At 42.6% G+C, this 22,236-nt stretch overlaps 1 protein-coding gene across 6 annotated transcripts in view; it reads right to left on the bottom strand.

Moving 5' to 3' along the window:
* The window catches only part of VWA3A (von Willebrand factor A domain containing 3A), a 76,667-nt gene that overhangs the window by 21,760 nt on the left and 32,671 nt on the right, over window positions 1-22,236 (bottom strand). For 5 of the 6 annotated variants that reach the window (XM_019494772.2, XM_059716825.1, XM_014610682.3 and 2 more), the window contains 13 exons: window positions 21,603-21,747; window positions 20,560-20,758; window positions 18,633-18,703; window positions 15,623-15,781; window positions 14,477-14,567; window positions 11,187-11,297; window positions 10,215-10,312; window positions 9,875-10,027; window positions 8,744-8,852; window positions 6,746-6,890; window positions 5,232-5,376; window positions 1,793-1,944; window positions 554-680 (listed from right to left, as the gene is read on the bottom strand). In XM_019494772.2, coding sequence (XP_019350317.1) covers window positions 554-680; window positions 1,793-1,944; window positions 5,232-5,376; window positions 6,746-6,890; window positions 8,744-8,852; window positions 9,875-10,027; window positions 10,215-10,312; window positions 11,187-11,297; window positions 14,477-14,567; window positions 15,623-15,781; window positions 18,633-18,703; window positions 20,560-20,758; window positions 21,603-21,747 — 1,705 coding nt within the window. The remainder of the gene's footprint in view (window positions 1-553; window positions 681-1,792; window positions 1,945-5,231; window positions 5,377-6,745; window positions 6,891-8,743; window positions 8,853-9,874; window positions 10,028-10,214; window positions 10,313-11,186; window positions 11,298-14,476; window positions 14,568-15,622; window positions 15,782-18,632; window positions 18,704-20,559; window positions 20,759-21,602; window positions 21,748-22,236) is intronic. The other variant, XM_019494773.2, reaches the window with a different exon arrangement.

Here is a 22,236-nt window from a genome sequence, read left to right as displayed (position 1 = left end):
TTGGATCAAAAAGCTGAACTTCCCCATGGTTATTGCAGACAGATGAGATCCCGTGTTTATGCAGAGAGAGAACACATTCAACTGTAAATTCTGCTTGAGATGGCTCTTTTCTTTTGCAGTAGTACATATAGGCTGCAAATCAAACCAGGGCCCAGTGGGCCAAATACTGCGCATGTATACTGTAATGATAATCTCTGCCCCAGGCACCTGACAGTAAAGGGGCATAAAACAGACGAAACAAATAGATGGTGGTGGCAGAGAATAACTATACCTGGTAAACCTGAGGTCTACTCATATCCAGATCTCAGGTCCAAAACCCATTTCCACATTTTGTTACAACTTTATGTTCCTTTCCTGGTTTCATTCACCTCACCAGTGTAGCCAGGAGATGCGGAATAGCCAGACTAATTTTTTTCTTCTTTGGATCCCAAATATATTCCCTGCGCTCCCCCTCCAAGTGATTAAAATAACCTCCTTTTTAAAAGGAGGTATTTTAATGATGGTAGAGAACATACATTGCAAGGAGCAACACAATAGAAATTGTGGAACATACATCTTCATCATCAAACCCTTCTGTCAACATCCGGTGTGCTGCTAACTGCCCATCCACATCTCCAATGCAACGATGGTAGCGACCGCCTGTGTGCGAGGCTAGTTTCTTCAGAAATTCATTAGCTCCCCTGTTAACAGTAAAGTAGTTGGTTACCTATAATAGTCACTAGAGAAACATCAGTAGAGCTTAAATTTTAGGGACCCATGTATTTCCAGGCATGCAATTTGACAAGTATGATTATAAATACCTATGTCATTTCTAGAATCTTCTTCAGCTATAGGGGATAAATAATTATAATTATTCATCACAGCCTCCAACAGCTGGTTTCTTCTGATTACGGCTCAAGGTAACAACATAACAATAGAGCTAAAACAACATAACAACTAACTAGGTAACAACATAACAACAGAGGTAAAATAAAGATTGGAATCCAGACTTGGAAGGAAAAGTAGCATTGTTTTTATGTACTGAAAAGAATTACAGGTCTGCCAAATAACTTGTTGGCAGTTGTAAGTTATTTCACAAGTCTATATCCCTTGGCAGCATCTTCAGATGTAAACTACCATATTTACTCATATACCGTACACATTTCCCCCCAAGAAATCAGCCCTCTCCAGCAGGGAAACTAATTTTCTTCACCAAAACTTCACAAAATGGAGGCATAGAGGGACAAAGACGCTGTGCTACAAGACGGCTGTCAGCTTCTCTATCCAAGCCAGGAAGCAGGGGGAAGCACAGACTGGCATAAATACAGCTGCCCTCCAACTGGCGCTAATTTCTGGCAAGTGTTATCCTACAAGGGTATGGGGGAGATGTAGCAACGTAGTGGGTGCATTCCAGAAACAAGGTACATGTCTTATTTGAGGGTATGTGAGAAAATGTGGTATACTTCCACTGAACTATGACAACTTACTCAAATTAAAGAGCTTAACCTAAAAGTCCCTACAATTAAGGAAAGTTTCTAACAACACAAGATAGGATATAGATTCAGTCTTAAAGCAAGCATCAGAAAACTGATATTAAAATGAAATCTGTGTCCTGTTGGTAATCTGTAGTATAAATCAGACTTGCTTTATTCACATATACAACCAATTATCTGAATCTGTAAATTAAGGTGAATTTTGCCTTGTAAATCACCACAATAAGAATGCTACATTTAGAGAATTTCAGAAAAAGGAAAATGGGACTAAATTATACCTTGATTAGTAATTTTATACTTTTCTCAAAAGTTAAACATACCTGTCTGCACAATTAAAAGAAATTGTGTGGATTTTGATAGTTTGTTTCTTCCTAAGCTTTTCGATCTCTTTTAGAACGAGACTGCAACTGGTATCTGGTTTGCCATCAGTCAGAACATACAGTGCTTCTACATCTTGAAAACTGAAAGCTTTCTGAAAAGCAAGAAATGAACTTAAAACACCAAGATATTTAAGACACTTTGAAAACATCATAACTGGGTGCATCTACACATGCAATTAATTTGAAGCAATAAACTTTGTAACTTATTTCTCTGGAGTTTATTGCTCCTGGGCACACCATTGAATGTGCGCCTGGGACTGCCTCATGCAGACCTGGGTCAGAGCAGCCCCAGCTGGCAGAGGGCCCTGGGGGTCAGCCTGCCAGCCCAGGGCTGCTTCCCCCTCCTCAATGTGCTGCGAAGGGGCTGGCTAGGGAAGCCCCCACACTGAAGCACCCTTGTACCCCAGGCAATGAGAGCAGCATCTACACATGTGCTGCTGTGAAGTAAAAAACTCCCCAGCAGATACTACTTGTATTTACAAGTACTACCCTGTTGTGGAGTTATTTAGTTTACTCCAGCCTAATACGGGGTGCAGTGTAGACAAGTGATGTTTACTGTGGGGCTAATTAGTCTACTTCATAGTAAACTTCTCACATAGATGTGCCCACTGAGAGTAAAAATGCTGCTCAAATCATGTTATACTTATAGCAGCTATACTTATGTCGCATGGCATTTAAAGTACAGGAAAATGTCAATACTACATGAGAAAGTATAGCTTAACTCTTGTTTAGATCAGTGGTTCTCAACCTTTTTAGACCCAGCAACTTTTTTGAATGTGGCAGCACCCCTGGTTAAGATCACTGTTGCTCTGTACAGGTGCTGCTCCTGCATCGCATACACAGGCAGACTGGGAAGGGTTGCTCTCTTCCATCATTAGGGTTCTTCAATAAATCTAAAGCAGGCAGAAGAGCCAGCTCATGCTGCAGCCCTTCCTGGCCTTGCCCTGCAGGGTGTCTCCTGAAACAGAGGGCAGCATGGCAGGTAGAACTGTCCCACATGCCTGTTTCTCAGAGAAGCATGGTGGGAACCAGATCAGGAAGGGCTGCAGCACAAGCAGGTGCCATGCTTTGGCATGGGGCCCAATCAGGGTATGCAGGGCTGGGGCAGCATGGGGCCCATCCAGGCATATAGGTCTGGGGCAGCTTGGGGCCTGATTCAGAATGTGGAGATGAGGCAGCACGTAGCAGCATGGGGCCTGTTCTGGGCATGTGGGGCCTGATCCAGGCAGGTGGGGGGCAGAGTGGCACAGGGCCTGATCCAGGTGTGCAGGAACTGACTCCCACACAGGATTGGCCCCAGGCCACTCATCCCACTTGTGGGGTTGAAAGGTTGAGCACCACTTACATAAGGCAAGGAATTCAGGGCAAAGATAACCTTCAGTCCATAATGCACTTAGAAAGAAGTGGGGCAAATCCTGGAGGTGGTGCCCCATATGTGGAGATCCCTTTTTGTGGGAGGTGTCTGGTCATGAAGAGCATGCTGTGTGAATGAGGCCTCAGGCCATTTGGTGTCACCAGCAATGGCACCTCTTGCTCCTTATATTTATGCCTCTATCCTCAGAGGTTGCTTCCTTGAATTAGATTATGTAAGCACGCCTGTTGGGCTGCTTTAGGGGGTAGATGACTTCAGCTGGGCTTCTAGGTCATGCTGAGTTCAAAAGAACATGCCCATTTGAACATGGCAGCTGTTCCAATTCACATGGGCTCTTCTACACCGAAAAATTTTTGTACTGGGACCACATTAAAAAAGCTGAAGTGTGCAAATTTTCCTTAAAAGATACAAATTTGAAAGGAGCAATGTCACCTTCCACTTGAACCATTCCAGCATTCATGGGTTACCAGAAAGCTAGACATGATAATACAAAATTATTTGGAGTTAGGAGTCACTCCTTCAGTTAGAAGTCACTACCTGATTTGTTTTCTGGATATAATACAAGGTCTAAATTCTGTAGTCTTTAGGTGACTCCTTTTTGATCCACTAATTTTAATTCATCAGTCCTAGATAATCTCTCACAAGTGGGGAACTGCAATGATAATTCCAGAAAGGAAACTAAAATGTACAGTTCAAGGGATTGTCTATACTGATACATACTTCCCACTTACTTAAAGTCTTCAAATGGAAACAGTAAGCATGCGTGTGGAAAAAGGCATTGAAAGGGCTCTGACAGAGGCACATTTTATGGCTTCAGGTCCTACTGTTTGGGTCTGCAGGGAAGCAAGAATATGGCACCTTCTCTGGAAGAACCTGCTTGGCCCTTACCCTGCATGCATATTCACAGTTGTGAATATATGGGCTTCCATTTGGAGGAATTAGTTTCTAGTAAGTTACCCTCCTGCCTCTGGTAAGTTACCCTCCTGCCAACAGGTTTTTGGTTGTAACTTCGTTCATCTAAGGACATAGGCAGGCAAGGTTCTTTGGGTAGATGTGATATCTTTTTAGACCAACTGAGTAGTTGGAAAAAAGTTCTTAGCAAACTTTCAGGGGCAATCGCCCTTCTTCATACATAAGGAGTCTCTGCTGTTCTGAGACTCCAAGGAAAGAGAAGCTAAAAGTGTGGTAGGATGTCAGTGAGAATGTAAAGAGGTAGAAATTGGGAAAACAAAAGGTAAAGCAGGAATGGGAGGGGGGGAAAAAGCCACAGGCGAGTAAGGGAGCACTCATGCTGTACTGCCAGGTGCGCCTGTGTGGCTGCACATGCCGCACAGCTTAGAGGGAATGCTGCTCTACAGTGATAGTAATTTCCAGCTATTTCAGTTTTCACAGACAGTCTCTTTTCTACCTTGAATTACTACCATTGTAGAGTCTCCCTTACTCATCTTTTGTTTCCACCCCCCACCCCGCTGTCCGCCCCCCACTGCCTCCCTTCCCTGCTTTACCTCTTGTTTCCCTAATTTCTACCTATTTACATTCTCACTGACATCCTGCCATACTTTTAGCTTCTCTCATTCCTTGGAATCTCAGAATAGCAGATACTTCCTATACCTGGAGAAGGGCAATTGCACCTGAAAGCTTGCTGAGAATTTTTTTCCAACTACTCAGTTGGTCTAATAAAAGATATCACATCTACTCAAAGAACCTTGCCTGCCACTTACCAATGTTGTTTGAATGTATACAAATGGAATGGGAAGGAATTAAGTTAATTCAAAAGCATGAAATATTTCACTTTTCTATTAAACCAAGTACTGATGATGGGCACAAACACTTCTGGAATAAAGACTAGATCCAAATATTGTGACTTAATCCTAGATTTGTCCTATTTTACATAGATATAGGAGTTTTGTTCAGAAATTACACTTGGCCAAATAATGCCCTGGGAGTACCACTGATTATATAGGATAGTGATTTTTACTAATGCAATCTGGTACACAATTAACTAACCTGTAAGGCCTTAAGGATACATGTATTACCATAAGCTTGAAATTTGGACACCCACTGGACAGCATCATGACAAGTTTCATCTGTTGCCTCTACAAGGCACTCCTGCCAAGCCTCTGTATTTTCTGCAAATCTCAGCAGGTTAAATCTGAGAAGACAGATTTCATTCTGTTAAAAAGGACAATATTCAATGCAAGTTTTCAACTTAATACAAAGGGATTGGACAATACATTTACACCAATATAATTTACATCAGTTTTCTGTAACAATGCACATTACAGCAATCTGGGGCAAACAGGTGGGCTGCTATCTGAGAGTAGCTATTAATAGTAGTTCTTATTGCAGTACTTGGTCACTAGACAGTGGGAAAGGAGGTAACAGCCTGTACCCCAGGTGCCCCAGATTGCTTTGGATATGACACATATACTAGTGTAACTTGCACCAACAGTTTTACCCCTAATTTTTATAACAGCAATTCTACATCAGATTCAGATTAGTTACAGTGGTGAAGGGCTATTTATTCTGTGCCTGCTCCTTACTTACTGTAATGTAAATGTGTCTTATGCCTTTGCTGAGATTCACTGTATGTTCTTGGATAAGAAACCTAGGGCCGTGGCTGACGCTGCATTTATAGTGCAGTTAAATGTGTTTGCTGTGCCCTAAATTGTAACATGGTATATTCAGCCAATTTATGGCACAAAAGAGAAAACCATAGAGATGGCATAAAGATGTTCCACATTTAATGTTTGAAGTTGTTTAATGTAGAACATCCTTGTGGCTGGTTTGTTTCATGCTTTAATTTGAACATGTGGCAAGATCCAGGGCTACCCTGGGTCCCATCCTGACAATCAGCTGATTGTGGGAATGAGACACAAGGATGGGGCTGTTTGTGGGGATGGGATACAGTCACCTGAGCTAGAACCTGGGGCTTCTCTCTGCTGATCATCAGCACTGGGAAGGAGGCAGCCCTGAGTCCCAGACCAGACTGCCCCTACCCAATACCCGGGGGCAACCCCAGGTCCCATTGAAAGGTGTACTGGGTCCTCAAACCCATTGAAAAGTGTGCCTGTGCAGCCTGGTGTGGAGGAACCAGCTCCCCCATGCTGGCATGAACCGTCATTGCTGGCCTGCAGGGTCAGTATATAGGACTGGGCAATTGCAATCCAAGGAATTTTATCCCTGATCGCAAAAATCATGTGTCCTGCCATGTAGGTCTGGCACAGCAGGGTGCACTGTTCTTGGTATCAGGCACAAAATTGCTCAGATGCTACTCATGCATTTATATTAATGTCTGCCAGGGGCCTAAACTTCTGTCTGATTTTCCATCACCTAAAAAACTGATACAAACAAACTATACATGTTACATGTATATGGTTACAAAAAAACTATATATCCTTCCTCATAGCCTTTATATTATTTTTGGTTTTGTTTCTAAGCATTTTAGGGTAGGTGTCATCCAACACTGTGTGTTTGCAAAATGCCTAGCGCAGCAGGGTTCTAATCACAGCTGTTCATACCTGGCATCATTCTTTCTTAGCTGTTCCCAGATGAGAGAGGTAAGCTCTTGAGTAACTTGTTGTAAATAAGGATCCGTGGAACCAGACGTATCAATCAAAATGCAGACTTTTGTCTCCAAAATGGTGCCAAATAATCTCCGGCTTCCTAATCCAGAATGTGAGGTTTAGTAAATATCAACTCATGGCCATGTATTATACCATATACCATTTTAGCTGAGCTTGTCAGTACAACTTTCAGCACATGGAAGTTTTGTAGAGTACAGGACAAATTTCCTCACGTAAATACTTCATATGCAAGGAGATTAGGTGAATAAAGAATCAGAAACGAGACAGAGTCTTCTGTTAGTTCAAAACCAGCTCTAATGAATACTAATAATTGATTGGTTTAATGGTTTATATAAAAAATTATTTCAACACAATCTTGCTATTTAGAGAACAGGTGTTTATTTCACAATAGGAGTCTGTTAGCAACTGACAAGACAAATAATTAATCAGCATGGCAATGAATCATCCTTTCATCGATACAAAGAGCCCTCCATGTAGGGACTGAAGCACATTGCCAGCAGTGGAGGTAAGAAAATGTCCACTTCTGTAGCCAGTACCTTACATATTTTACTGATAAAGGACTCCTTTTTCCGGGACATTAACCTGGTATTCTTCACACACTGATCAAGCTGGACTGAACTAGTGGATTCTGCTGGCTCTGGTATGACAGATGAGCAATTTTACATTAATATTTCCCCTGCATTTTCAATAAGATGGGTATTTTTTTCTTGACAATTGCTAGCAGCACTATAGAACTGTAAGGTGGAAAATAGGTTGTTTTGGCAGCTGAAGAAGGGCAGCAAAGACTTGTGGCAAAACAGGCCATGTGGACTTTGGGATAACGAGGTTAAATAGATGTTTCTATTAAAATGATTAGAAGAGAAATAATTAATGTTGACTCTTAACCTGTGACTTTTAACACTTTAACCTCACTGGACATTCCACTGATGACCTTAGAATAGCTGTATTTAAACAAAGGGATTTAAAAAATAAATTTAAACTTGGAATTGTAATCTACAGATTGTGTTAAGTGTGCTCCAAACAGGGACTACGAATTCTTATGCCATTACCTAGATTAGCTTTTATGTCCCTATGCTTTGTTGTCCTCTCCAACCAGTCTGCCTCTCTTAGCACTACCTTCTCTTCTTCCTCCCCCTCTTGCCCCTCCTTTCCTGTCTTTTATATTTAAACTCCTTTTATTTAATAGCCTGCTCTTTGCACGTCCTTTCATAGCATCTGATGAAGTGAGATGTGGGCTCCCAAAATACATTTCTGATTCAGTTAGTCTCTGGGGTGCACCTCTGCCCTACCTTCTGCATGACAGTGTTAACACCATACCAAGTTTAATGTGGCCACCCAAAGTTACTGTTTCAAACAGTCTGTAGACTTCAGAAGAAAATACTGCATTTCAAGTTGCTTCATGTTTCAAGGTTGTTTTCTTTTTTTGGGGGTGGGTGGGTTGTTTGTTTGTTTTGTTTGTTTGTTTTTTTTTACAGCCATGAGCTTACTATTATAATTAAAAAAAAAAGGGAAAACTAGGGACTTTGAAGCATAATTCTGCAGCAAAGTAGAAAACCACTAGTATTTTGCTCTGCAGCAAATTCTGCAGGTAAAGAAACACAGAAAAATAAGTCGAGGTGACTAGCCATGTTAGGCACAAGGTAGGGCTGGGTGATATATAGAGACATGAGCTTTTGTAGGCAACAGCTTATTTCACTGATAGCACCTGATGAAGTAGGCTGTTGCTTACTAAAGCTCATGCCTCTCTGAACCAGTTAAGTTTCTATGGGACACCTGCTGTACCTTCTGCATGGAAAAATAAGCACACTAGCATTTTTTTTAAGAACCTAACATTTGATGTCACTTAAATGTGTGCCAGTGGAAATATAAGGCATAAAGATGGATTTTATTTATTTTTGAAATACATTTGCATAGGTTTGACATATAGCCTACCTGAAAGAAGCCACTGTATTCTTTGTACATAGCGCTGTAGCACCCTCTCCAGTTGTTCAACATACTCTTCCAGTTCCTTAGGTTGAAGCTGTAGGTGTCTCACAGTACCCTATAAAAAGTCATGCTGTTTCTCAAAAATTCTAGGAACCACGGAAGTACTGCTGCAGAGAGACGCAAATGGCTAGAACAGTGATACACAGGAACTCCTGTACCACTTCAGTTGTTGTAGAATATGTGGCTTGACCAAATTTGGAAAATCTGGTGCTGGCCTGAGGAGGGTGCATGTGGCAATAAAATGATAGAATCTGTGTGGGTACATTTGTGTATTGTGATTTTGATGGTGGTGGCTTTGCTAGGCAATAAACTAACAATCAGTATCTTGAACTACACTACTATGGCTTTCTCAATATTTCTGCCCAATCTATGTTTTGAGTAACAGTGCAGAACTGTTTACAGCCAGAACCAAATGAGCAATATGCCAAATCCATCAGTTACTATTCACACACAACTTATATCAACTGCACTGTTATTTCTGCTTGATAGATTGGGCCTTTACTTTTTTCCTGCATGTTGTATGGGTATAGGAGATAACAGACTGTTTTTGCCTAAGTGCACAAATGGGTATACTGAATATTTTCACAATAAATTATAACTCTTGCCCCCAAGATAGTTTCTTATCATCAGCTTAAAGGTGGTAAGAAGGTTCACTGCTGACAAAAGTAGTAACCAAGAGTATCTATACCTGTGCTCGGGTGTAGGGAGGTGGCATTTTAATTAGAGTGGCTCTCAAACAGCCACTCTAATTAAAATGCCACAACATCATGTGTTTTCAGCATCCTATATTTCAAATGGCTATGGGGGTGCTTCAACGAGTTTTAGTTAAAGCGCTCCCACCACCATTTTGAAATGTGGGATGCTGAATATACGTGATGTTGCAGCACGTTGAATAGTTCTAATTAGAATGCTCCAGCAGACTGGCTTAATTGAATATGTTGGAGCATGTGTATAGGTACCCCAAGAGGCTGAGCTTAACATTGGTTTAGTACCACTGTGTGTAGTGTTAGATAATTCAAAGCTACATTAAAATATGTACCTCAGATACGGTGGTTTGTCATAGCTGTGCAAACGTACCTTGATTTCTACACTAGGGAAGATGGTACAGTATCTTGCTGATACTTTCTTGTGTAAAGATTCCACCATTTTCTTCTGGTGTAAACACTCAGGACCAAACATAATTCTGGGCAACTCCAGCTTTAGCTTTTTCAGACCATGCTTGCTCAACCACTTTTAAGAACAAAAAAGCAAAACAAAATTTAAAAAAAATCTCCTGAATGTACTATTTACTATACATGAAAGCAAATATTCAAATTACACTTAAAATTACTATGAATTGTATAAAAATAACCACAGAAATTTTAATATTGATTTCTGTTAGTGGTTTAATAGATGTAATTAGCAAACAACATGATACCTCTTTGCTTGAACACATTTCCTCTTCCTTTGGCAAAGCAGCAAAAGGAACAGATCTCCTCACAGCCTTTGTCTTGGGATACTTTCTGTAAACTGCACCTAGAAAGAAAAGAAATAAGTTAAGATTAGATATTCTGGGTAAAGTGTAGTTTATAAGTTCAGGAGCCTTGCCTTGGACTTGAAGTGGAGAATAAATTTCACTCTCTTTCTCTCTCCTTAGCAGATCAGTTTAAATTTCTTTAAAAGAAATTTAACTCCTTCAAACTGATATTCACTGCGAAGCATTCAGATTCCAATTTCTCTGCTTGGGCCCACAGCAAGACAATACTTTTTACTCACTTTGCTTTTGATCAGATTGTCTCAAAGCACTGTACAAGGGCGGGTGATTGTCATACCATTCAGTTTACAGAGGGTATAACGAGGTTGAGTGAAGTTAAATTGATTTGCCCAAGATTAAATAAGTCATTCTAAAAGCCTAAGAAAAAAAAACTCGTTTTTTGTTCATCATTTGATAAAACTATATTCCATTCATTTCCCCTCCAAATTCCATTCTAGCCAGAATGATAAGTTTTCTCATCTTTATTGACTTAATAGATAAGGCTGCAGACTTGGAAAAGCCCCAAAAATGGTGTTTTACTTTAAACTTGGTGTGCTCCCATCCTGAGTCCAGGACATGCCCAGAACAGTCAGCGTGTTAGCTGCACCCAGCTTTCCCAAAGTCTGTATAGATTGGGCACTTTAGTGAGGCTTTTTTGGCACTTTTATCTAATAATCTATCGAATCGGCTTCAGTTAAAAGGTCCAAAAACCTCACTGAAGCACCCGATCTACACAGACACTGTGGGGAGCTGGATAGAAGTACTGCACTGCTGCTTCCAGTAAAGTGCATTCTTTTTCCCACATCTGTCAGTGCCCTCAATGGTTTGTACTGAGAGCTGCTGACAGTTTTAGCTTTACATCCTTAGAGCACTTACCCACATTTTTTCCTTTGTCAAGATAAAATACTGAGATAGAGATCTCTGGCTGTTTCCTTGATTTATGCTTTTTCTTTTGACCAGCTTGAGACCATTCTTTTAATGGCTGAGCTAAATTACAAAGAGCAAATGTTTGTTTCAGATAGGACAATCATTCTCTTTCGCCATGTTACTCAACCCTTCTCTTTAGTTCATATTTTTATATTGTATTACAGATTAAAACACTTAAAAAGGATGGTTCACATTATTATATCATACCATATACTATACTACATTATACTATCTATATGCAAATGAGAACCAACAAGCTTAGACATTTACAAATTAACAGCAGATGGAATATCGCACGCAGTCTGAAGAGATTTATATGTTTGGAGATTAGAGGCTGCCTTATACGTGGGGGAAGCTAAGTCATAATACACATTGCACTTATTTTTTAATTAGTTACATTTGTCTCACAAAGTGATAACAAGTATAGGCTTTAAGACCAATTTTTTGGAGATAAAAACTAGAATTTAATGAATATTTTTCTCCAGATGTTAGCATTGTCTTTGGATTAAAATATACATGAAGTTTCACTAATCTTTCTAATGCCATGTTAAAATGATGTTGCAGCCATGAAAGTCCAGGAATTACGTGAGGCAAGGATTTCTTCTTTGGAAATATATCTATGGTTGGAATAATGTTAGGGCTGTGCGAAATGGGTGTGTTACGATTCAGTTTTGGATCCAGCTGTTTCAGAGGACAGTGATTTGTTTTGGTGTTTCGGATCACTGGCCTATTTCGTTTCGTCCGAATCTCCTCCAAATCTGTTTTGAACGGGCTGCAAGGGAAGCTTCATACAGCCCTACCCAGCCAGGCAGGGCTTGGAGACGGGCTGCAGGGCCCCAGGATGGGGCCGTGGGTGGCTCGTCCAGGGGAGGGGGAACGGCAAGCAGCCCTTCCGGTCCCTGCCGTGTGACTCGGCACTGCAGGGAGAAGAAATCTCTTCAATCACCACTGCCCACCCTGCGCAGCCCTGGCTCCACAGGGGGCAGAGATCCGCACCAGGGTCTCCTTGCTGCCACTGCTCACTCCGCGCTACCCCGGTGATGTGGGGCTCTGTGGGGCGGGCAGCGGTGGTGAGGAGACCCTGGCATGGATCTCTGCTCCCTGAGAAGCCAGGTTGTGCAGCAGGGATTCCCCAGCCCCTGGTTCAATTCCCTAGCTCTCTGATCATTCCCCCAGCTCTTCCTGTGGGGCGTGGGCCCCCAGATCTGTGCGCTGGGTTTCAGCAGGCTGCTGCTGCAGGCCAGGGCCAGCGGCAACACTGCAGTCTTCCTGGTGCTCAGTGTGGGCTGTGCCAAGCAGATGCTGCTGACCCCAGCCTGAAGCAGCAGCCTGCTGAAACCTCACACACAGATCAAGGGCCCAGGCTCCCCAGGAAGATCTGGGGAAATGATCAAAGAGCTAGGGGACATGATCACAGAGCTGGGGAATCGAACCAGGAGCTAGATGTCAATATCAGAGCAGTCCTTCCCCCACTTCTTCTTAGTTTTTGTTTCCCTGCAAGCCTGGCTCCAAAATGCTGAAATTCTCCAAAACACTTCCGAAACATTTTGGAGCCTTCCAATTCGTTTAGGAGCTGTTTCAAAGCCTTCCGTTTTGATTTGGATTTGGTGTTTTGGATGCCAAAATGGCCCAAAATGAAACGGTTGCCAAAATTTCACACAGCCCTAGACAGTATCATCCAAAAAATTCCTTGCCTCTTGCATAATCTTTTTAAGGGTCATATTCCAATGTCCTTACTCATGTTGTATATACATGATTCGTGGCCATGATTTGGTTAAGAAATGAAGCACAGGCCTCCAGGTAAGTTCTACTGGTGTCTGTGGTACTACATAACAAGTAAGAAATCTTGTCCTATGTCTGCAGTGCTCATTTCCACATACTCAGCTTTCTCTGATAAAATCAGATAAGAGCATTTTTTTTTCACAAAATGTCCTAGTTTTCTCAGCGTTCAAGGCCATGTCTACAGGCCTCTCTCTTCACCTAGGTGGACTACAAGTGTGAAGGCAAAATTTCCTCAATGGGTAAGAGTATGAAAGAAAAATAGAAGAAATGTCATAAAATGACTGCCAATGAGTGAAAAGAAGAGACAATAACCCGATGACCAGTATTTTGGATGGTCCACTAATGGTTTTGGTGGCCCGCTGATCAAGTTAACCCAGGGCAATTTTGCTGTCTACTAGCTGGTTCTGGTCTCTTTTTTCTCCTATTTCAAAGCTTAAGCAGGAAAAAGATGGTGTGTTAGCTAAAGATTAGACTCTTGCCCTGCTCTGTGCAGCTATAACTCTGGAAAAATCTTTTTTCTTCTTTATGCCTTTCTAAAACAAGGTGTGCATTATATTCTAGGATGTGCTGCATGCAAAAAAAAAAAAAAAAAATGGTACTCCCCATGGACTGATGCAGCATGTAGGGTGGCAGGAACTGCTAACACTACCCACTTTGCTTCAGGGGGCTAAGTGTGGAGCAGCAGAAGGGCTGGGAGGCAGACCTGGCAAACCACATGGCCAGCCAAGCTCATGAGGAAAAAGCCCAATCAGCCTGAAACTTTAAAAGGGAGTACTGGCACCCCCAGAACATAACACTCAAAGGTATTCTTTGGCATAGCCCATCAGTGAGGGCTAAGAGTTGGTGGAAAGGGGTGGTTTTTGTTTTAACTGAGCAATGTACTTTCTTGTAGGGAAGTGGGCAACTAATTGTTTAGGAGAAAACCAGAGCCCCCTTTTGAGACAAGAGGTTACAGATTTCAAGGGACAGTAAGGGGGTGGGAAGACTCTAATGCATTTAAGGCAGGGGAGTGGGAGTGGATAGGGATGTTAAGGAAAATGGGTGGGGAGAAATTATTTCTCATTGACTGTGGGCTGAAAAAGAGGTTAGGTTGGGCAGGGTGGGGAAAGCTCTACTTAATCAAAGGCTGGAGGAACGGCAGTGCATGGGCAGTGGAGTGGTGGTTTCCTTCTGAATAGGATTTTTTTCTCTGGAAGGAAAGAGGAGTTTGTTCTTATTTTAACATTTTCTTTTCTTTCTACAAGTCTCATTTCTCTTCTATTGTAAGCCACTCCAAGCATTTTTGGGAAGGGCTGTATATCAATCAATCAATCAATCAATCAATCAATCAAGTCTTAGTTTGAGAAGAACTGTAATGTTTATATTAAACTGGTTAAGAAGTGTATGGGTAAAAATGGACATTCTAAACTAATTTAAGAGAATTAACAAACAAAACAATGAACTTCTTCTGTACATACATGGTGGAATTTCTGCCTTTGCACTCGTTGGACGCCATGTCAGAGCTCTTATGGCAGCATTTTTCTCTCCATCACAGTTGTCTCTAGTATTCTAAAAGTACAGATAATCTGTGAAGTTTTTTAATCCTTGAAGTCAGCTGACAGCAACCTCCTACAAATACCATCATTATACAAAATCACTTAGCAAAAACACGTGGGCCATTGTTTTCTGGAGTTGCTTCCCAGCTCTGAAACTCTCTCTTGAGGCTTGTCAGAATTGGACCCTGGACATCTTTCAGAAGCACTGTAAGAACTTCCTACCTGGGCAGGCATTTACCAAACAAAGCTAGGATGAAATACTGATTAGGGGAACTCTGTTTTATTTTGATATTCTAGTTTACTTTTAAGTTGGTTTTGTTTTCTTGGTACTCTCCTGTTTTTATTCTGTTTTCTTACTGTAAGCTGTCCTGAGCCCTTGTTGTGAAGGGTGGCATATAAATCACGCAAACAAACACATACATGCCTACACACACATATGCATAACTAGGAAGATTTCTTGTGCCCCTATGCAGGTTTCGCTACACTTGTCTATTTCACAAGACTGAATTAATAAATTAGGCACTGTTAATATTTACACTGCATTTTGACTGTGAAGTGCAATGTAAGTGCTGAGTACTATATTATGCTAAAAAGATACTCCTGAAGTTTTCGACCAACAAACTTTTCTCTTCTCAAGAGCAGCATCTGAGCGTGTCAGGGCCTCTGGTCAGTGAGACCCAGTTGGACTGAGCTCTTGAGTTTCCACATCTGACCTTGATCCTAGGCCAGCAGTTTTTAAACTTTTTGAGCTGAGCCCTGCTTTGAGTTACAATTTTGTTTGCTTGGATTTTCCTGGTTTCTGATTTCAGCTTGCACCTTCTTGCAGCTTCTTACCTCAGATCTCCCTCTCAGCTCTCCTGGGACCTGGTCCCATGTTTTCTTCACTCTGCTGATCCAGACCCCAACCTGATGCCCTGGTAACCTGTATCTCCATCTACCCGACTTCCTGATTGCCCTTCAGCATGTACTACCTGCAGGCAAAGCCATCTACGTCCCAGCTGAACCCTCAGTGTGGGATCAATTACTAAAAAATGTAACCTTAATTGTGAATAATAAATAGAATCAAACCATTCTAGCCAGTGTGACAGCTGTGGCTTTAGGAGACGGTAGTTTCTGGGGTCTGCTTTTCTCCTTTTTCAAGAGCATCTTTAAGTCTTCTTCTGGGATAAACTGATTAGGAAACTTACTTCCTGAACACTGCTTTAAGGATTCCACCAATAAGGCACACTGGAATAAAAATTCTGATTATTGCTATGTTTAATATGGCATTTGCACTTTAAATCAACAACATTTTATGCAGACAACTTGTTACGTACTTACAGTAACACCTACAGGTCTTGCTGTGGGACCCCACCATGCCAAGCACTTCACAAACAATTAGGAATAACATCACTGCCCTGAGGACTAACTCAAGCTAATTAAGGACAAGTAGAGATGTCTTCACTAATATTTAGGTTCTGACTTGAGTTCATCTGCAAGGGCCCAAAGCCTGTGATGCTTTCCTTCCCCAAAGCTGTCCACGTTGCACTTCATATTTCCAGAAGTTGACCACAGGATGAATTCCAGGCTCCTCTGTACCATGAAAAACAGTCTTTCTAGAAACTAGTAGAGATTCTAGTTATCTCTAATCATTGGTCCTGAGCCTGGAAGTAATTGCACCCTGTATGTAACTGCATAAAAATATGTATATTTTTTTTAACTGGAGCTGGTACATATTCCCTGGCATATTCCTTTTACACATTCACCATAATATGGCCAATCTTACTGACAATAAGCTAGGAAGTCAAGCTTGTTGTGGCAGTTGCTAAATGCTGCATAGATTTCAAGGAAAGGGTGGCTCAACAGGGAACAATGGCCATAAGCTACTGGAGAGAAGGTTTAGACTGGACGTCAGAAAAAAGTTCTTCACAGTAAGGGTTGCCAGGATCTGGAATGGGCTTCCAAGGGAGGTGGTGCTCGACTCATCCTTGGGGATCTTCAAGAGGAGACTGGACAGGCACCTGGCTGGGTTCACATAACCCCAGGTTTGGTGACCCTTTTCTTGCCTGCCAGGGGCAGGGGGCCGGACTATATGGCCCACTGAGGTCCCTTCCGACCCTGGAATCTATGAATCTATGAAATAGCAAACAGTTAAATATAAAACTTAGTTTTCGCACGCTACAGAGGAGGTAGGTGAAAAGGAATTGTGGGAGTGCTGCTGGTGGACCTACTGTGAGAAGGCTGGTCTCTTCTGAACAAACATCAGTGTGGTGGAGAACTAGTAAGTGAATGGTGCCTTGAATTCTAATCCTAACATCAGGGGTCATGCTTAGAAAGGGGTTATATCTGAAAGAAAACTCAAACCAAAGCCTAACTATAGATGAAGTCATCCCCTAGGGGTCTATAACAAAAAAATAGAAAGGAGTAGAAAAGAGAGGATGAAGCAAATATGCTCAGAAAATATGTTTTAAAAGTGTAGGAACCATGAAAAAGCACAAAAACAGCCAGTCAGTTAAAAAAAAAAGGGAGCTGCAAACAGAAAATGGTAGGAAGCCCTGGCATGCTGAAGCACGGGGGAGAGGGGTGGAGATTTTTGTGGAGAAGTGTGGTGGGCCCTGCCATGTCTTTGACTGATTGGTTGAGGGGCCCTGGAAGTCTCGCCCTAGGGACGGGCAGAACTTCTGGGGCCCTTTGACCAACTGTGGGGGAGGAGTAGGCCTACCATGCTCCACTGTGAAAATGACGACTGGTGCTGCTCTTTGACCATGAAATTGGGGGGCAGCTACCCCAAATTCGATTAGGGTCCCTAATCTACCTGACTTTTAGCAATGGAATGCCTTATATGCATTCACCTTAGCTACAAAGTTATCAAACTAAACCTATCTTCTTAATGTATGCATATATTAAAAACTCAGATTTCAAATTACTATATCCTAGTGGTCCCCCTGGCCATGCAACATTAATCTGGATTCTGAGATTTAATTTTTACATTTTTGTATAACATATAGAGGCCTCATAATGCCAAATGCTGTACAAACACATAGTAAGATACAGACTCTACCACCAAATGCTTACAGTCTAAATGGACAAGACAGACAAAGAAAGGGAGTGTAAACAAAGGCAAAAGAATGCTAAAACGACTTGCCCAGTGTCACAAAGCAAAATAACGAATGAGCTGAGAGTGAAATCCAGTCTCTTGATTCCCTGTTCACTGTCTTCTTTGCTCGACTACAGGTCAAAGCTCTGTCCATTTTCTGGATCATCACTACTAATAAAGATCCTTTGGCCCAAACTATGCCCAGAGCTATGGCTGCTATTGCTATATATCAGGGGTGGGCAATTATTTGGGCCTGAGTGCCACATAGGGAGCTCTGGTGAGCTGTCAGCCAAATAGTAAGCAGGCAAAACTGTATAGTGTGCGGGCAGTAGCCTTACCTATGCTTACTAATTAGTGACTTAACTGACTTTGTGTAATTTATATATTGCAATCATATAACTGTATATATAGTGACCACAAAGTGATAAAGAAAAGATCCTCCTTTTTGGAAACTGCAATTTCACAATGGCACACATTTTAGCTTCAGTGAGCTTTTGAAAATTAGTAAGAATTAAAGATCACTTTCAGGATTACTGGAACTGGTTTAAGCTGATTCTCAAGGGTACCAGAAAGACAAAAAATTGAAGCTGGCAAATCAGAAGATGCTTGTTAGTGTTGATAGTACACATATATGGGATTGATTAAAGGGAAAACTGAAGAATACAGAGAACCCCAGAAAGGACCTGCTGCCAACATTTCATATGCTGGACTTTCCAGCAGAGACTTGTACTTTGCTGTAACAGGAAGCTGGGAAGGCAACAGAATAAGCATGTGCCTTGTGATCTGGTGAAATCAGTAAACGTCAGGCTATAAACTTGGCTTCCACCTCTTATTAGTGACCAGCTCACCAATGTAACTGTACTATAACTATCATTTAAATTATGCCTTAGCCATCTCACAAAGGATTCTGATTGTACAGTTAGCTACTGGACACTGTCAGCTGAACAAATACGGTAATTATTTTCTAAAGAAAATTTGAAATAGTAGTTTTTTAAAGCATACCTTTTGGGAGTAGTTGACTGCTTTTTCCATTTCAGACATAATAATGCTGATATCATCACTTTCATAAATGCCTGGTAATCAAATACATTTTGTCAATAGATAACTCTCTTTAAAAGAGAATGTAGAACTTGTAGACCATGCCAAAAATAAACCAGAGAACAGAGAGAAAGTGTCTGTCAGGCCTGCAGCCTTGAAACCAGAACCTTAACCTAACTAGCATGATCACCTACCCCAACCTGCCACCCTACTGTTATTTCCAAAGGCTAGATGAGGCCTTCTTAAAGTCTCCATCAATGCCTGAGTCTCCATTCATTCCCTAATACCTTAGTGCAGAGGTGGGCAAAATACGGCCCGTGGGCAGATGTGGCCCGTGAGGCTATTTTATCTAGCCTGCGGGGCCCCTAAAAAATGTAGAAAATTAATATTTCTCTGCCCTTGGTTCCTGTCAAAAATGACAGGAACCAATAGCAGTAGGACCCAGGGGAACCCCAGCAGGCTCCAACAACAGCAGGGAGGCTCAGCCCTGCCCCCCAGACAGAAGCTCAAGCTGGGGCTTCTGGCCTGGGAGCATGTGGCTGCTGTGCACCAGAACCGCAGGTAAGGGCAAGGGCAGGGGGGACCCTGGGCAGAGAAGGAGTGCAGGGGGGGAGGGGAGGGGGAAGGGCCCTTCCCTGCCCACGCCCGGTGCCCCATACTGCAGCTGCTCGCAGCCCGTGTGGGGCTGCCTGTGCCTGCTCTGGACAGCCCCGCGTGGGCTGCGAGCGGCTGCAGCAGGGAGCGCCGGCCATGGGGCGGGCAAGGGGCTGCTTTTCCCAGCGTTCAGCACCAGCTTCTTCCCCGCCAGCAAGGAGGGGGTCAGGGCTGTGCGCTGCCCCCCGCCTGTATCATGAGGCTGGGGGGGCACTGGGTGTGAGTGGGTGGGGAGCCAGTGGGAGCACAGGGCCTGCACGGGTGCCCCGGGGTCAGTGCCGGCGGGGCCCAGAGCAGGGTGGCAGGAGCGTGGGGTCTCAGCTGGCAGGGGCTCTATGGAGCTGGGCCAGCTCCCCCCTCTCCCTGCTGGTGCAGCCCAGCCCAGCTTCACAGACCCCTGCCAGCCTGTGTCCCGCTTTGGGCCCACTGGTGCTGGCCCTGGGATATTGGTCCCAAGACATTGGGACACTGGTCCCAAGACTGGTCCTTGCCAAAACTGGGTAAGTGGCCCTCCCCCCGAAATAACTGCCTGCCCCTGCCTTAGTGACTGGATCTTGTCACCTGACCCTCCACTTCCATTATGTAAGAGAAGGGAATGGAACAAGAAGTATCCAGGCAACAGGGTTGCCACACCTCTGGTAACTGCTTGCTTTCTGACCTGGTTTCCCAACTCAGTTTACTTGTGGACTTCACCCTCTTTTTGACCTACTGGTTTTCTGGCTTAGGTCACTCATAGTCTTCACTCACCTCTTGACTTCCCGGTTTTCTGATCTGGCTTGTCCCTGGACTCTGACTGCTCTCTCTGACTGGTTTGTACCTAAATACAGCAGTCTTGATGCCTTGTTGGCCCTCAGGTCTGGCCACCACTTCCTGGCACTGACAGGGTCAAACTTGTACTTCTTCATGGGCTAAACACAACCTGGGTCCCACTATATCAGTAATTAAAACTAAATGTTTATCTTTACAAATGCCTATCAAAAGTTAATTCTTGTAAATATGTAGTTCTTACTAAGCTCTAAAATAATGAAGTAACCCTGCATTATTGTTAAATATTTATACCATAGTACACCTAAGTGCCATGACCAGCACAGGCCTTCGTGTATGCCAGTGCCAGCATGTTATGGGATCACAATGTAAAAAGGAAACTACATGCATTTGGGAACCACAGCATGCAATCAGGGGTTACAGGCTTCTTATAGATGAAAATGTAACAAGAGGAAAGTTTTTAAAAAAATACCTGTTTCTCCAAACCAATGAAACCTTCCATTAGCAGCACGTACTATTTCTTTAAAAATGCTAGCAGTTTCGTTTGGACTTGCATAGCGGGCCGGAATAATGCTGCTGTTGTCCAAGTCCCCTGTTATATTGAATAGACAGACATGAAGCTGCAGATCACAACCACCACAGACCTCAGCCACATAAGCACTCACAGCGTGCTGCAAAGCAAAAAGAAAAACTGCCAAGTACTTCAAAGGTATTTCTAATTGTTCTGAGGCTTATGTATACCCTACTATTAAAAGTTGCAGTTGTAGGATGGGGAGACCTACCCAAGCTGTATTAAACTTGGGTATCTGAGGTAGAAGCAGCAGTAAAAATGTGGTGGCACAGGTTTCAACTTGGCTACCTAAATAAATAATCACGTTGGCTTGTGTTGATCTACACATGCTACAGTCGCAACTCTGTGGTAGCACTGACACAGGCACGGACTTGCAGGACCAATTCCTCAACTGACTCAGCTCCACTGAAAGCACTGGAGCTAAGCTGATCCCAGCTCAGGTGAGCCTGCCCCCAAGATCTTACGTCTGTGTAAATACAACCTAACGTTAGCTACAAGCCTGAACAGAAATGTTTTCTTACTGCCTAAATACCCTCCTATCTGGAAAAGGATGTGGTGACTGACTGAAGGGGGACTGAACTGTTGCCCTCCCTTAAAAAGGAACTGGTGGTCCCATGTGAGAGAAGGGTAGGCTAGGAGGAATTGCCATAAAGTGGTAGGAATTGAAAAGGGTGATTCTACTATCATGAGGAAAGGGAGCTGATGAAAGCTAACACCTTCTGAGAGATTCTATAACCACTCCCCCAAAGATTCTGAGATTCATCTGTCACCATTTCCTAAACAGCGAATTAAACATCAAGACCTAAGCTCAGATCCTGGCATTGATGCTAGGTTTAGCTGTAATAGAAATATTCTACCCCCAAACTATTGTAGGCAGCTGAAACAAGCTTGAAATTAATCCTGGAAAACGCATTCAGTGTTTCAAATTTTGTAATGACACTTACCATCTCCTGGTCAGGAACTCCGGTGGTAAGCACATAAATGCCTTGAGATCCATGTTCATCTTTATCTTTGAAGTCTACTTCTGTTGCTCTTCTGAGAGCACTCATAAAATTCCTACTGCCTTTGCATTGTAGGCTCAATATCCATCTACATAGAAAGTTTTACTTATTATCACAATGCAAAATGTATGATGATGATAATAATAATAATGCAATGGAAAATCTCCACTACTGGAAAACAATTAGAGTAACCTGAACCAGCTGCCTCAAGTAAAGCCTCATTGTGATACCCTGGACTCAAGTATCTGCTTTTGAACCCTGTCTACAATGGCCCAAGTGATCTAGCTTAATTTTTGTACTACAGCTACCATAAACTATGATAAAGGTTAAGGCGCAGCATTACGGTGGGACTATTAGTAAATCACATTATGCGAGAAAGCTGGAATGCGAGACTTATGAGCTTACGAGTCTACTCTCACATATTAACAGAACTGTTTGCTAAATTGTAACTGATTTCACCCATACAGGCTCACAGGCATCACTGACAACATTCTCTGGCTTGCACAGCTTTTGGAACTGGTGGTAGCATATGGGAAAAAATTCAGATATGCCCTCAGACCTCAAGTCAAATGTGAAG

Source organism: Alligator mississippiensis, chromosome 13, assembly GCF_030867095.1.
Source record: "Alligator mississippiensis isolate rAllMis1 chromosome 13, rAllMis1, whole genome shotgun sequence".
NCBI lineage: Eukaryota > Metazoa > Chordata > Crocodylia > Alligatoridae > Alligator > Alligator mississippiensis.
Note: the sequence above shows the minus strand (reverse complement) of the source record. Positions and strands in the feature narration are given on the sequence as shown.